The sequence below is a fragment of the Nycticebus coucang genome, chromosome 2 (genome assembly GCF_027406575.1).
Source record: "Nycticebus coucang isolate mNycCou1 chromosome 2, mNycCou1.pri, whole genome shotgun sequence".
NCBI classification, from domain to species: domain Eukaryota; kingdom Metazoa; phylum Chordata; class Mammalia; order Primates; family Lorisidae; genus Nycticebus; species Nycticebus coucang.
In genome coordinates, this window is record NC_069781.1 from 147,074,583 (window position 1) to 147,091,464 (window position 16,882).

General features: G+C 42.3%; 1 protein-coding gene across 2 annotated transcripts in view; it reads left to right on the plus strand.

Moving 5' to 3' along the window:
* LONP2 (lon peptidase 2, peroxisomal) overlaps positions 1-16,083 on the plus strand; it is a 109,918-nt gene extending 93,835 nt beyond the window's left edge. For both annotated transcript variants that reach the window (XM_053582108.1, XM_053582109.1), the window contains 3 exons: positions 10,079-10,286; positions 11,180-11,370; positions 15,667-16,083. In XM_053582108.1, coding sequence (XP_053438083.1) covers positions 10,079-10,286; positions 11,180-11,370; positions 15,667-15,888 — 621 coding nt within the window. In that variant the 3' untranslated portion in view covers positions 15,889-16,083. The remainder of the gene's footprint in view (positions 1-10,078; positions 10,287-11,179; positions 11,371-15,666) is intronic.
* The last annotated feature ends 799 nt before the right edge of the window (positions 16,084-16,882 follow it).

Consider the following 16,882-nt stretch of genomic DNA (forward strand, 5'->3'; position numbering starts at 1 on the left):
CTGCTCAGGTTTGCATTCAGCATTGCACCATGCTTGTCCCTGGAAAGAAGTCCACAAAATTATTCATGGCCCATTCCTTGGCCCTTCTAAGACTCTACACCGCCTCTCCTGTGACTCCTGAACCGTAGATCGTCTTCTCAGACAGGGACCTCTGCCTCTTTAAAGACATAAGCACTTTGTAGATACCAGGTAGCTCCCTACACTGGAGGTTAATCAGTTATGCCTTTGTCCCGTGACCTTAAGGCAGCCAGTCAGCTCCAGGAGGTGTTGGTTCTTATGTCCCTATGATCGGTAATAGACCTGGCTCAGGATATTTGGTAAAGGACTTTTGAATGAATATAAAATTTTGCTTCCTCTGATGGGTCCTTCAATGTTGATACTTGGAATAGTGACAAAGAGTTGTGCATATACACTGTTTTGTTTTGTTTTGTTTTTGAGAAAGAGTCTCACTTTGTAGAGTGCTGTGGGATCATAGCTCACAGCAACCTCAAACTCTTGCTCCTGCCTCAGCCTCCCAAGTAGGTGGAACTACAGGGGCCCTACACACCCAGCTATTTTTAGAGACAGGGTCTCGCTCTGGCTCAGGCTGGTCTCGAACTCCTGAGCTCAGGGCAAGCCACCTGCCCTGGCCTCCCTGAGTGCTGGGATTACAGGCATGAGCCACTGTGCCTGGCCTCATATTCACTGTATTTAGTTGATCAAGAGGGAAGAGCATGGCTCTGCACCCGTAGCTTAGTGGTTAGGGCGCCGGCCACCTACACCAAGGCACACGAGTTCAAAAGTCTGGGCCAGCTAAACAATGACAACTGCAAAAAAAAAAAAAAAAAAAAAATAGCCAGGTGTTGTGGAAGTACCAGCTGACTAATGGTGTATGAGGCCTGGGTGCCTGTAGTCCCAGCTAGAGAGGGTGAGGCAAGAGAATCTCTTAAGCCCAAAAGTCTGAGGTTGATGTGAGCTGTCATGCCACGGCACTCTACCAAGGGCGACATAGTGAGACTGTCTCAAAAGAGAAAAATATAAAAAGGAATGCAACCATACATTTAAGACATAGTCTATACTAATTAGGTTTTTCCTTAAATATTTGAAATACTTTCGCAATCTGCTTATTTACCTTATTGATAGAATTTTTACAAAAGAAATTGGCCATTTCTTTGAAGGAGATTTAACAGGTAAGGATATTAGAGCACAATAATAGGACAAGTGAAAAATGGAACAAAAATGAGCGTGATGTGCATGTGCGCCGCCTTGACATCAGAATCAGCGTGAGGTGCACATGTGCTGTCTTGACATCAAGACGTTCTGAGCTTCAAGCCTAGGCTTATCGCAGCTGATAGAATTGATGATAACTCAAACCAGTAATGGGAATAGAAGCTGATAGGAAAGTGCTGGTGGATAAACATTGTTTTGAAATTATATTGAGTGACTCATTTCCTACAAAACACAAATTGTTCTGTCTAAAGGGATTAAGATGGCAGAAAAACTGCATTCAGAAGCAAGAAAGCAGCACGTATCTTACCCTTTAAATTCATATAGACTTGGACGTCCTCTTGTCTGAAGGAGAAACACGGAAACTAGAAGCTTGATTGCTGAAGTCTCACAGCACATGGCTCCAAGTCTAAGAATTAAAGGTCCTTTATTTGTTAGATAAGTATTAGCCTGATCGCCTTCATAGTAACTTCAGTTCTCCCACATAGGTATAGTGATGTTATACAGACTTACCATTAGTCTCAACTTAAAGTTAATACTAGAACACTTACCATCAAATTAGATAGTAATTGTGAGCTCAGATGCTTTTGGTTTGGCCATATGCAGTTACTTAACCACGCACCCTTTCCAATTAACACTTTGCCAGTTACTTCCACACACACTAGTAAGGCTCCCCAGCAGGTGGGAGTGTCAGAAAACTGGCTTCGTTTCCTGAAGCACATGGTGCTCTATAAGAATCTTACTACTGCTTCTTTGGGGTACTTTGGTAGGTATTATTTTGACAGAGCATTGAAGATTCAAATGTAAGAAAAGGATTATTCGGAGGGCGGAGCAAGATGGCAGCCCAGTAACAGCTTCCTTGCATCTGGGCACCATGAGTCTGGGGATATAGGACTCCAGGCATCTCTGGCTGGTGGGATCTGCCTATCATCACCCCTGAGAGGATACAGGGAGTCAGCGAGAGACTTCTGGACCCAAAGAGGAGGACTAAAACAGTGGAAAACCGGCAAGTGGTCGCGTGTGTTCAATCCGTCTAAACCCGCCCGCAACTTCCACAGGCACGAGAACTTAAAGAGCAAGAGGAAGTGAAAGGAAAATTAGGGCAAGGAAACAGATAGAAGAAATCACCCATGAGGAAGAATCAGCAGAAAACTCCAGGCAACATGAAGAACCAGTCCAGAACAACCCCGCCAAGGGACCATGAGGTAGCTACTGCAAAGGATTCCACCTATACAGAAATGTTAGGAATGACAGAAAGGGAATTTAGAATACACATGTTGAAAACAATGAAAGAAATGATGGAAACAATGAAGGAAACTGCTAATAAAGTGGAAAATAACCAAAAGGAAATCCAAAAACAGAATCAAATCAGAGATGAACGATATGAAGAATATAAAAAGGATATAGCAGAGCTGAAGGAAATGAACAGTCAATCAGGGAACTTAAAGATGCAATGGAAAGTATCAGCAACAGGTTAGACCATGCAGAAGAAAGAATTTCAGAGGTAGAAGACAAAGTTTTTGAGATAACTCAGGCAGTAAAAGAGGCAGAAAAGAAGAGAGAGAAAGCAGAACGTTCACTGTCAGAATTATGGGACTTTATGAAGCGTTCCAACATACGAGTTATAGGAATCCCAGAAGGGGAAGAAGAATGCTCCAGAGGAATGGAAGCCGTACTAGAGAGTATTATAAAAGAAAATTTCCCAAATATCACCAAAGATTCTGACACACTGCTTTCAGAGGGATATCGGACCCCAGGTGGCCTCAACTCTAACCGAGCTTCTCCAAGACACATTGTGATGAACCTGTCCAAAGTCAAGACAAAAGAAAAGATTCTGCAAGCTGCCAGGAGTAAGCACCAGTTGACCTACAGGGGCAAATCCATTCGCAGACTTCTCTAATGAAACTTTCCAAGCAAGAAGACAATGGTCATCTACCTTTAATCTACTTAAACAGAACAATTATCAGCCCAGAATTCTGTACCCTGCTAAGCTAAGCTTAAAAATTGACGGAGAAATCAAATCATTTACGGATATACAAACATTGAGGAAATTCGCCACAACAAGACCAGCTGTACAGGAAATAATTCAACCTGTTCTGCACACTGACCACCACAATGGATAAAAGTAAGAACTCAGAAATTAACCTTTTTTTTTTGTAGAGACAGAGTCTCACTTTATGGCCCTGGGTAGAGTGCTGTGGCCTCACACAGCTCACAGCAACCTCCAACTCCTGGGCTTCAGCGATTCTCTTGCCTCAGCCTCCAGACTAGCAGGGACTACAGGCACCCACCACAACGCCCGGCTATTTTTGGTTGCAGTTTGGTCAGGGCCGGGCTTGAACCCGCCACCCTCGGTATATGGGGCCGGCACCTTACGGACTGAGCCACAGGCGCTGCCCCAGAACTCAGAAATTAAAGGACAGAACATAACCTCCACACTGATGCAAAAGATAAAACTAAGCAATGGACTCTCACAAAATAAGATGAATAGAATACTACCACACTTATCAATTATTTCAATAAATGTTAATGGCTTAAATTCCCCACTGAAGAGACACAGATTGGCTGACTGGATTAAAAAACACAAGCCATCCATTTGCTGTCTGCAAGAAACACACCTGGCTTCAAAAGACAAATTAAAGTTCCGAGTCAAGGGTTGGAAGACAATTTTTCAGGCAAATGGAATTCAGAAGAAAAGAGGAGTTGCAATCTTATTTTCAGATACATGTGGATTTAAAACAACTAAAGTCAAAAAAGACAAAGATGGTCACTTTATATTGGTCAAGGGAAAACTACAACAAGAAGACGTTTCAATTCTAAATATTTATGTACCCAATTTAAATGCTTCCAGATTCTTGAAACAGACCTTACTCAGTCTGAGCAATATGGTATCTGATAATACCATAATAACAGAGGACTTTAACACTCCTCTTACAGAGCTGGACAGATCCTCTAAACAGAAATTGAACAAAGATATAAGAGATTTAAATGAGACCCTAGAACAACTGTGCTTGATAGATGCATATAGAACACTCCATCCCAAAGATAAAGAATATACATTCTTCTCATCACCCCATGGAACATTCTCCAAAATTGATCATATCCTGGGACACAAAACAAATACCAACAGAATCAAAAGAATTGAAATTTTACCTTGAATCTTCTCAGACCATAAGGCACTAAAGGTGGAACTCAACTCTAACAAAAATGCTCAACCCCACCCAAAGGCATGGAAACTAAACAATCTTCTGTTGAATAACAGATGGGTGAAGGAAGAAATAAAACAGGAAATCATTAACTTCCTTGAGCATAACAACAATGAAGACACAAGCTACCAAAACCTGTGGGATACTGCCAAAGCAGTTTTGAGAGGAAAATTCATCGCTTTAGATGCCTACATTCGAAAAACAGAAAGAGAGCACATCAACAATCTCACAAGAGATCTTATGGAATTGGAAAAAGAAGAACAATCTAAGCCTAAACTCAGTAGAAGAAAAGAAATATCCAAAATCAAATCAGAGATCAATGAAATTGAAAACAAAAGAATCATTCAGAAAATTAATAAAACAAGGAGTTGGTTTTTTGAAAAAATAAATAAAATAGATAAACCATTGGCCAGACTAACTAGAAATAGAAAAGTAAAATCTCTAGTAACCTCAATCAGAAATGATAAAGGGGAAATAACAACTGATCCCACAGAGATACAAGAGATCATCTCTGAATACTACCAGAAACTGTATGCCCAGAAATTTGACAATGTGAAAGAAATGGATCAATATTTGGAATCACACCCTCTCCCTAGACTTAGCCAGGAAGAAATAGAGCTCCTGAACAGACCAATTTCAAGCACTGAGATCAAAGAAACAATAAAAAAGCTTCCAACCAAAAAATGCCCTGGTCCAGATGGCTTCACTCCAGAATTCTAGCAAACCTTCAAGGAAGAGCTTATTCCTGTACTGCAGAAATTATTCCAAAAAATTGAGGAAGAAGGAATCTTCCCCAACACATTCTATGAAGCAAACATCACCCTGATACCAAAACCAGGAAAAGACCCAAACAAAAAGGAGAATTTCAGACCAATCTCACTCACGAACATAGACGCAAAAATTCTCAACAAAATCCTAGCCAATAGATTACAGCTTATCATCAAAAAAGTCATTCATCATGATCAAGTAGGCTTCATCCCAGGGATGCAAGGCTGGTTTAACATACGCGAGTCTATAAACGTTATCCACCATATTAACAGAGGCAAAAATAAAGATCACATGATCCTCTCAATAGATGCAGAGAAAGCATTTGATAAAATCCAGCATCCTTTTCTAATTAGAACACTGAAGAGTATAGGCATAGGTGGCTCATTTCTAAAACTGATTGAAGCTATCTATGACAAACCCACAGCCAATATTTTACTGAATGGAGTAAAACTGAAAGCTTTTCCTCTTAGAACTGGAACCAGACAAGGTTGTCCTCTGTCACCTTTACTATTCAACGTAGTGCTGGAAGTTCTAGCCAATACAATTAGGGAAGACAAGGAAATCAAGGGAATCCAAATGGGAGCAGAGGAGATCAAACTCTCCCTCTTTGCTGACGACATGATCTTATACTTAGAGAACCCCAAAGACTCAACCACAAGACTCCTAGAAGTCATCAAAAAATACAGTAATGTTTCAGGATATAAAATCAGTGTCCACAAGTCAGTAGCCTTTGTGTACACCAATAACAGTCAAGATGAGAAGCTAGTTAAGGACACAACTCCCTTCACCATAGTCTCAAAGAAAATGAAATACCTAGGAGTATACCTAACGAAGGAGGTGAAGGACCTCTATAAAGAAAACTATGAAATCCTCAGAAAGGAAATAGCAGAGGATATTAAAAAATGGAAGAACATACCATGCTCATGGATGGGAAGAATCAACATTGTTAAAATGTCTATACTTCCCAAAGCAATCTACCTATTCAATGCCATTCCTATCAAAATACCAACATCGTACTTTCAAGATTTGGAAAAAATGATTCTGCGTTTTGTATGGAACCGGAAAAAACCCCGTATAGCTAAGGCAGTTCTCTGTAACAAAAATAAAGCTGGGGGCATCAGCATACCAGATTTTAGTCTGTACTACAAAGCCATAGTGCTCAAGACAGCATGGTACTGGCAGAAAAACAGAGACATAGACACTTGGAATGGAATTGAAAACCAAGAAATGAAACTAACATTTTACAACCACCTAATCTTTGATAAACCAAACAAGAACATACCTTGGGGGAAAGACTCCCTATTCAATAAATGGTGTTGGGAGAACTGGATGTCTACATGTAAAAGACTGAAACTGGACCCACACCTTTCCCCACTCACAAAAATGGATTCAAGATGGATAAAGGACTTAAACTTAAGGCATGAAACAATAAAAATCCTCCAAGAAAGCATAGGAAAAACACTGGAAGATATTGGCCTGGGGAAAGACTTCATGAAGAAGACTGCCATGGCAATTGCAACAACAACAAAAATAAACAAATGGGACTTCATTAAACTGAAAAGCTTCTGTACAGCTAAGGAGACAATAACCAAAGCAAAGAGACAACCTACACAATGGAAAAGGATATTTGCATATTTTCAATCAGACAAAAGCTTGATAACTAGGATCTATAGAGAACTCAAATTAATCCACATGAAAAAAGCCAACAATCCCATATATCAATGGGCAAGAGACATGAATAGAACTTTCTCTAAAGACGACAGACGAATGGCTCACAAACACATGAAAAAATGTTCATCATCTCTATATATTAGAGAAATGCAAATCAAAACAACCCTGAGATATCATCTAACCCCAGTGAGAATGGCCCACATCACAAAATCTCAAAACTGCAGATGCTGGCGTGGATGTGGAGAGAAGGGAACACTTTTACACTGCTGGTGGGACTGCAAACTAGTACAACCTTTCTGGAAGGAAGTATGGAGAAACCTCAAAGCACTCAAGCTAGACCTCCCATTTGATCCTGCAATCCCATTACTGGGCATCTACCCAGAAGGAAAGAAATCCTTTTATCATAAGGACACTTGTACTAGACTGTTTCTTGCAGCTCAATTTACAATCGCCAAAATGTGGAAACAGCCTAAATGCCCACCAACCCAGGAATGGATTAACAAGCTGTGGTATATGTATACCATGGAATACTATTCAGCTATTAAAAAAAATGGAGACTTTACATCCTTCGTATTAACCTGGATGGAAGTGGAAGACATTATTCTTAGTAAAGCATCACAAGAATGGAGAAGCATGAATCCTATGTACTCAATCTTGATATGAGGACAATTAATGACAATTAAGTTTATGGGGGGGGGAAGCAGAAAGAGGGATGGAGGGAGGAGGGTGGGGCCTTAGTGTGTGTCACACTTTATGGGGGCAAGACATGATTGCAAGAGGGACTTTACCTAACAATTGCAATCAGTATAACTGATTTATTGTACCCTCAATGAATCCCCAACAATAAAAAAAAAAAAAAAAAAAATGGAGACTTTACATCCTTCGTATTAACCTGGATGGACGTGGAAGACATTATTCTTAGTAAAGCATCACAAGAATGGAGAAGCATGAATCCTATGTACTCAATTTTGATATGAGGACAATTAATGACAATTATGGTTATGGGGGGGGAAACAGAAAGAGGTAAGGAGGGAGGTGGGTGGTACCTTGGTGTGTGTCACACTTTATGGGGGCAGGACATGATTGCAAGAGGGACTTTACCTAACAATTGCAGTCAGTGTAACCTGGCTTATTGTACCCTCAATGAATCCCCAACAATAAAAAAAAAAAAGAAAAGGATTATTTATGGCATAGCTAGCACAGTTATATCAAATGAGTTTTTGTGTTAAACAGGAATCAGTATATTGATTCCTGGTATACTGATCAGGAATTTATGTATATATATATAGTTTATAGGTAGGTAGGTAGATAGATAAGACTTATCAGGGTAAGTCTTTGAATTCGTTTACCTGGCCCTAGAAAAGGAGTCAAATAGTTTTGAAAAGAGGGGGGGGGATTAGACCCAGGTGTGATGGTATATGCCTGTAGTCCCAGCTACTGGGGAGCTTGAGACAGGAGGATCACTTGAGGGCAGGAGTTTGAGGTTGGCATGGGCAGCATAGCAAGACCCTACCTCAAAAACAAACAAGCAAAAACAGGAATCCCTTGCAAATTTTCAAACTAAATGTCCAGGTATAGAGAATTGACTTTATATTTTAAGAAAAACCACGTTGTGAACGGTTTTATGAATACAGTAAAACCTCCGTAAGTTGACCTGATTTTCATAGACTGGACATACACACACACACACACACATATATCAGCAGAACAGGTGTCACTTCTTAAGTTGACAACCTCTCCTGCATGTATTGACCAGTTTATTACAGTCCCTTGGGGTGATCAGCTTACAGGGGCTCTACTGTAGTTTTTATTTTTCTTATTTAGTATGGGTTTTTTTCATATTGATATTTTTTGTCTTTCTCCTGAATCAGTACTGAACAGGGCAAGTGCCAGGGCTGGGGGGACCATGGTCCATGGTATGTGCTGAATCAGCTCAGTGGATGCTGGAGTTTGGCCTGCCAAGTCTCCAAGTATTTTACTCAGACATTTATGTTTACTACTGCAAATAAGCATCAGCTTCGATGGATGCCACATGTAATTTTGGAATAAATTCTAAAATCAGGATTTTCACTATCCAAGCCCCTTGGAAAAGGAATAAGCATTAGCAACCCAGTCCTGCAACTAGAAGCTAAGGCTACAGACTACTCTTCCTCAGTGAGAAAGTAACCTCTCAGTAGAAAAATCTCATACTCGAATTTTTGCTTGGCTGATATATTTTTGCTTAGTTTCTCTGACGTGAATAACTTCTATAAGATAGGAAATTTGGAAGTTCAAAGGGAGCAGTGAAAGTTAACATCACTGTTTTTTCTTACGTGCTTTTGTGACTCGATGCGTGACCTCCGTGGTTCACTGCCTAGGCCCAGAACCTCAGTGGTTGGCATGTTCAGTGTAAAGTGGCAGCCAGGCCACGGCAGGACAGTGTCCCTTCTATCCATGGAAAGAATCTGGGACGCTGTTAAGTAGCATTTTATCCTATCTGCAGCAGTAACTGGGGACTGGAAGCTAGGGTGTGTGATAAATCTCTTCACATTCAATCTCTGCACCTCACACTTCTTAAAGGCGTACTAAGAAGAGAATTTTTGCTTTCTGAAACAAATTCATGGTCACCTAAGATGAAGTTAGGTTCTGGAGTATGTATAAATATGCAGCCTAATAAAAATGCTTAAACCGATAAAACTATTGGGTTTATTCCTTGAAAACTAGGGCATGGGGGCGGCGCCTGTGGCTCAGTCGGTAAGGCGCCAGCCCCATATACCGAGGGTGGCGGGTTCAAACCCGGCCCCGGCCAAAATGCAAAACAACCAGAAAATAGCCGGGTGTTGTGGCGGGCGCCTGTAGTCCCAGCTACTTGGGAGGCTGAGTGAGGCAAGAGAATCGCTTAAGCCCATGAGTTGGAGGTTACTGTGAGCTGTGTGAGGCCACGGCACTCTACCGAGGGCCATAAAGTGAGACTCTGTCTCTACAAAAAAAAAAAAGAAAACTAGGGCATGTGTAACTAGGTCTGACTTTAAGAAATTAAAGTTCTCACACATATTTTAAGATAAAGTTGCTTCTGATAAATGGTAAAGAGAAGTTTAAATATTTCCTCAGGCAGAAAGCCAGATGGCAAATACGACTGAGAATCCTGTCAGGTAGTAGGACACAGAGGTAAAGGCAGCCTGTCGCCCAGCACATCATCAGTCAGCCTGAGAAGGCCTAACTCCGATTATTCTCCTCTTTCCTCCAAGGTATCTCAGCGTTTGAGTCAACCTGGGGTGGCAATAGGATTGGCTTGGACGCCCTTAGGTGGAGAGATCATGTTTGTGGAAGCAAGTCGAATGGACGGAGAAGGCCAGCTGACACTGACTGGCCAGCTGGGGGATGTCATGAAGGAGTCTGCCCACCTTGCCATCAGCTGGCTGCGCAGCAATGCAAAGAAGTACCAGCTGACTAATGGTGTGTGAGGCCCGGGCTGCGTCCTAGGGGCAGCTCCCAGTTCTGTCACAAAGATTAGGCTCAGCCAAGGGCACTGGCTCACGCCTGTAATCCCAGCACTCTGTGAGACCAGCATGGATGGATTACTTGAGCTCACAAGTTCAAGACCAGCCTGAGCCGGAGCGAGACCCTGCCTCTAAAAATAGCCGGGCCTACTCAGCCCTACTATGAAACTAATTTAGGGTTTTCACATGAAAGCTATAACCCAGTTACAACCTAAGAATAGGGGGAAGTGGGAAAGGGAGGGGAGGGAGGGGGGAGGTGGGTAGAGGGAAGGGAATTGGATTACACCAGTGTGCATCTTACAAGGGTATATGTGAAACTTGGTAAACCGTCTGTGAAGCTAGTGAATGATGCCCCATGAATATATCAATGTACACAGCTATGATTTAATTAAAAAATAATAATAATAAATAAAAATATCCGAGCCTTGTGGTGGGGGCCTATAGTCCCAGCTACTCAGGAGGCTGAGGCAAAAGGATCATTTCAGCTCAAGAGTTTGAGGTTGCTGTGAGCTATGATGATGCCATGGCACTCTACTAAGTGCAACAAAGTGAGACTCTGTCTCAAAAAAAAAGATTAAGATCACCTCCAAATTATCAGTTACATTACTCAGTAAAGTCTAAACCTTTGTTTTTGAACCCCTGTAGAAATTTTAGCCCATTTTCCTGGTTTGCTCTCAACCTTCTTCAGTAGAACAAAACTTTTCTTCCAGATCCTCACTCTGTACCATCCCATTAATATTTTGAAGCATTCATTTACCCAAAACATTCATTTCATTCTGATTTTATTTTTTTAGGAGAAAAAAATGGGTTTAATTTTCCTACATTAAAGTCCTTTTCTCCTTTTTAAAGCTTTTGGAAGTTTTGATCTTCTTGACAACACAGACATCCATCTGCACTTTCCAGCTGGAGCTGTCATGAAAGATGGACCATCTGCTGGAGTTACCATAGTAACCTGTCTCGCCTCCCTTTTTAGTGGGCGGCTGGTACGTTCAGATGTAGCCATGACGGGAGAAATTACACTGAGAGGCCTTGTTCTTCCAGTAAGTATTAAACAACTGATTTACATGGTTTTCAATTTTTATTTAATTTTTTTAAATTAATATTTTAAAATTTACATTAATAGAGGTTTGTCTTTATTTGAAAACCCTGGTTTTAAATATATATTAAATTTTTATACTTTAATGTATATCTTAAAATTTTGACAAAAGAAAAACTGATAATTTTGCCCTGTTTTCCCTATTAAGATGTGCTAAAGGAAAAATATGCCAGTATGGTCATCAGAAATATCAGCAGTTTAAGGCCAAGCACAGTGGCTCACACCTGTAATCCCAACACTCTGGGAGACCAACGTGAGTAGATTGCTTAAGCTGAGGAGTTCAAGACCAGCCTGAGCAAGAGCAAGACCCCATCTCTACTAAAAAAAGAGAAAAACTAGCCATGTGTGGTGGCAGGCATCTGTTGTCCCAGTTACTTGTGAGGCTGAGGCAAGAGGATCACCTGAGCCCAAGTGTTTGAGTTTGTTGTGAGCTATGATGCCACAGCAGTCTACCTAGGGCACCAGAGTGAGACTCTGTCTCACAAAAAAAGAAAAAAAGAATATCAGCAGTTCATGAAAATTTGAGGCCTTGTTCTAGTTAACAAATTGTTAAATCTGTAGCATATGTGTAAAATACAACAGTAGCTCTTTTTGTTTCTTTGAGACCTCCTATTCTACAGAAAAGTTAGATTACTAGATTTGATAGGTTTATAGAAAAACAATTGGTATATGGCTTGGCGCATGTGGCTCAAGTGGCTAAGGTGCCAGCCACATACACCTGAGCTGGTAGGTTCGAATACAGCCCGGGCCTGCCAAACAACAATAATGGCTGCAACAAAAAATAGCAGGATGTTGTGGCAGGTCCCTGTAGGCCAGCTACTTGGGAGGCAGAGGCAGCAGAATCGCTTGAGCCCAGGAGTTGGAAGTTGCTGTGAGCTGTGGTGTTAACAGCACTCTACCCAGGGCAACAGCTTGAGGCTCTGTCTCAAAAAAAAAAGAAAAGAAAGGGCGGCTCCTGTGGCTCAAGGAGTAGGGCGCCGGTCCCATATGCCGGAGGTGGCAGGTTCAAACCTAGCCCCGGCCAAAAACCAAAAAAAAAAAAAAGAAAAAAACAATTGGTCTGGAATAGAAACTGTAATAACAATTAACCATATCTAATTGCTAAATTTTGAAAAAATTCTATGTTATGGGGCTTGGGGGTTCCAGTCCATATCCTAAACTGCTTATAAAAACACTGTTAAAATGCACAGAATTTGAGAAAGTATTTGGGGTATTAAGTCATTAAGTGCCAGTAGCAATCTACAACAAAATTTTGACATGTTCACAGCAAAATGAGAAATAGAAAGAATGTGTTTTATTCTGAGAAGTCCATATTTTATGAGTTAATAGTAAAAGTAAATCATAGAATTGCAAATTAAGATCACTAAAAATGCTTTTCCCAGTGTTTAATGCATCCATTAAGTTAGAAGGTCATATTCTGAACTCCATTTATTATATTTGTAGATCCATGCTTAAAAAAAATGGCTGATCACTTTTCTTCACCTTACCCAGGAACATTTCAAGTGGCAGTAGTGGCTCCTAGCTGTGCTACTAAAAAGAAATGAGGGGTGGTTTCTTCACCATAAACCCTAAGAAAGGAAATAAATTCTAACACCTAAAATGAGTGGGGTCGTTAGCTGCACAGTTCAGAGCATTTCTGAGGAGACAGGAGAGTTGTGGCTCATGAAACAGAACTAGAGAAAGAGACGTGAAGCAAAGCAGGGGCATGGGAAAGATTGCTAAGGCAGAAGGTGTCATTCAAGAACAGAGGGTAAGCAAGGCTTTGGATTTAAAAGTGTGGTTTTAGAATTGGGCAAAGAGTTACTCAGAAAAAATTACAGTGAAAAAATAATCTGAGCTCAGCGCCTGTAGTTCAGTGGGCAGGGCGCCAGCCCCACATACTGAGAGTGGCAGGTTCAAACCCAACCCCAGCCAAACTGCAACAAAAAAATAGCGGGGCATTGTGGCGGGCGCCTTTAGTCCCAGCTACTTGGGAGGCTGAGGCAAGAGGATTGCCTAAGCCCAGGAGTTGGAGGTTGCTGTGAGCTGTGTGACACCACGGCACTCTACCGAGGGCAATAGAGTGAGACTGTCTCTACAAGAAAAAAAAGAAGAAGAAGAAATAATGGGACATTTTTTTTGTAGAGAAAGAGTCTCACTTTATCGCCCTCTGTAGAGTGCCGTGGTGTCACACAGCTCAGCAACCTCCAAATCCTGGGCTTAAGCAATTCTCTTGCCTCAGCCTCCCGAGTAGCTGAGGCTACCAGGCACTCGCCACAACACCCGGCTATTTTTTTGTTGCAGTTTGGCCTGGGCCGGGTTTGAACCCGCTACCCTCAGAATATGGGGCCAGCACCCTACCCACTGTGCCACAGGCACTGCCCAAATAATGGGACATTTCTTAAAATTTAAGGTATCTTTAGATTGGCAAGACCTACACCAACCAGGAAAAAGTTTTCATTCTCTTGACCTCGGTCACCAAGGAGAAAGCTTCCTCGTCAATGACACCAGCTGTGTAACACCTTCAAAAGTGCAAGGGAAAACCACTTTAAATCTAGTTTTGTACACATAGCTTTACTGTCTGTCAAGTGAGACAGTGAAACCACATGCAGGAATTTAGTGTGTCTTCCACTCTTCCTGAACAAGGCAGGTTGAAGGTGCACTTGAGCACATGAAGAAGAAAATGGTGAGAGGGTGTCAGAGGGACAGGATGATGGCTATGCAGAAGGCCCAGGGAGTAGCCGGTCTGGACTGGACGTGAGGGCTCCCAGAGAGCTGTCTCCAGGATTACGTATTCCACGGGGAAGACGTTACAGCTGTATTTGTTATCTATTGCCACATAACACATTACCCCAAACAAGAATATTTATTCTCAAAGTTTCTGTGGGTCAGGAATTCAGGAGAGGCTTAGCAAGGTTCTTCTGGCCCAGGGGCTTCTCATCTCACAGTCCAGATAAAAGCCAGGTTGCATTCATCTAAAGGTTGCCTGGGACTGGAAGAGCTGCTTCCAAGGTGGTTCACTCACACGACTGGCAAATAGGTCCTGGTTGTGGCAGGAGGCCCAGTTCCTTACCTTTTGGACTTATCTGAGACCTCAAACATGGTGACTGGCTACCCCCAGGCAAGTGATTTAAGACCTCTTATTTTTTTACTTAACCTTGAACGTCATATTCTATTTTTTTCTCCCAAGAGACAAGAGTGGAGGGGTCTCACTATATTGCAGACACTGAGGCTCAAACTCCTGTTCTTGAGCTTAAGTGATCCTCCAGCCTCAGCCTCCCGAGTAGCTGGGACTGCAGGTGTGTGCACTGCCCCAGGCCACACTTTCTATAATCAAGTCACAAAGTCTGGCCCATGCTTAAGAGGAGGGGCCCCACAAAAGAGGACTCCATTTCTTTTTTTTTTTTTTTTTTTTTGTAGAGACAGAGTTTCACTTTATGGCCCTCTATAGAGTGCTGTGGCCTCACACAGCTCACAGCAACCTCCAACGCCTCCCAAGTAGCTGGGACTACAGGCGCCCGTCACAACGCCCAGCTATTTTTTGGTTGCAGTTTGGCCGGGGCCGGGTTTGAACCCATCACCCTCGCTATATGGGGCCGGCGCCCTACTGACTTGAGTCACAGGCGCCGCCCGAGGACTCCATTTCTTGAAGGGTCAATTGTAGACATATTTTAAAAACTCGAGCTTAGATAATGTTTTCTTAAGTAGCACACAGGTCATGGCTTCAACCCGGTAGAGAAGGAAATAAACCCGGCACACGGCTCAATCTCTGTAGGAACCGGTCAAAACAGTGTGATGCTTTATCAGAACCAGCCTAAGCACAGATTACTGTGATTACAGGAGGGAATATAAATGTTAATTCTGACAGTATTTTAAAAAGGAATCACTGGCAGAAGTACTCACACCTATCACAAATGTGAAATTCCCTCCCTTTAAGAGGATTTAATGTAATGCTAATTGAAACATTAAAAATTTGAGGTTATTATTAACCTTTGGTAGTGTCTTTTCTAGCTCATACTGTAATAAAATGGAAGATGGTTTGGCTATTTTAAAATAGTGGTGGCTGGGGGTGGTGCCTGTGGCTCAAAGGGTGGGGCACTGGCCCCATATGCCGGGGGTAGCAGGTTCAGACCCAGCCCTGGCCAAAAATTGCAAAAAACAAACAATAACAAAAAAAAATGGTGGTTGAATAAAAGGTGGGTTGGGGTTTCTTTCAACTTAAGGGTGATCATTAACATCAAAACTCCCTTCTCTCCTTTAGGTGGGTGGAATTAAAGACAAAGTTTTGGCAGCACACAGAGCAGGGCTGAAGCGGGTCATCATTCCTCGGAGAAATGAGAAAGATCTGGAGGGGATCCCCAGCAATGTACGACAGGATTTAAGTTTCATCACAGCAGGCTGCCTGGATGAAGTTCTCAATGCAGCTTTTGATGGTGGCTTTACCGTCAAGACCGGACCTGGTCTCTTAAATAGCAAACTATAGGCCCAAACCTCAGCTTTTTAGAATTTTAAGTTTCAAAGTGCCAAAAGGTACTGACAAGGTGGATTTTATCCACACCAGTAGGGTGTGCAGAACGTGCCTGCTTTATAAACACAATCGCAGCAGTGCTGAGCCTCACTCAGGCAGTAGCTAGTGTGTTACAGAAATATGTTGATTCAATAAATTGATAAAAATTGACTTCTTGTCTTCAGTGGGACCATTACTATCCCTGGGAAGACACAGAGCAGTGGTTCTCAGTGCAGTCACCAGAACGACATCATGTTACCTGGAACTTGTCAGAAATGTAAATTCATAGGCCCCATTGCAGACCACCTGAATCAAACTCGGTGGGTGGAAAGTGGAGCAGGTATCTGTGTTTTAAGAAACCTTGATGCCGGGCGGCGCCTGTGGCTCAGTCGGTAAAGTGCCGGCCCCATATACCGAGGGTGGCGGGTTCAAACCCGGCCCCGGCCAAACTGCAACCAAAAAATAGCCGGGTGTTGTGGCGGGCGCCTGTAGTCCCAGCTGCTCGGGAGGCTGAGGCAAGAGAATCGCTTAAGCCCAGGAGTTGGAGGCTGCTGTGAGCTGTGTGAGGCCACGGCACTCTACCGAGGGCAATGAAGTGAAACTCAGTCTCTACAAAAAAAAAAAAAAAAAACCTTGATGCCCAGTCAAGTTCAAGAACTTGAGGGGACCATTGTAGTCATGTTTTAAAACCAAGAGCCTAAATAGCTGAGAATGTATTTTCTTTCTTTTTTTTTTTTTTTTTATCTGAGACAGAGTCTTACTGTCACCCTGGGTAGAGTGCCATGGTGTCACAGCTCATAGCAACCTCAAACTCGGTCTCAAAGCAGTTCTCTTGACTAAGCCTCCCTGGTAGCTGGGACTACAGGTGCATACCACAGCGCCTAGCTATTTTTTAGAGACTGGGTCTCACTCTTGCTCGGGCTGGGAGCAACTCGTAAGCTCAAGCAATCCACCCCCTTGGCTTCCCAGA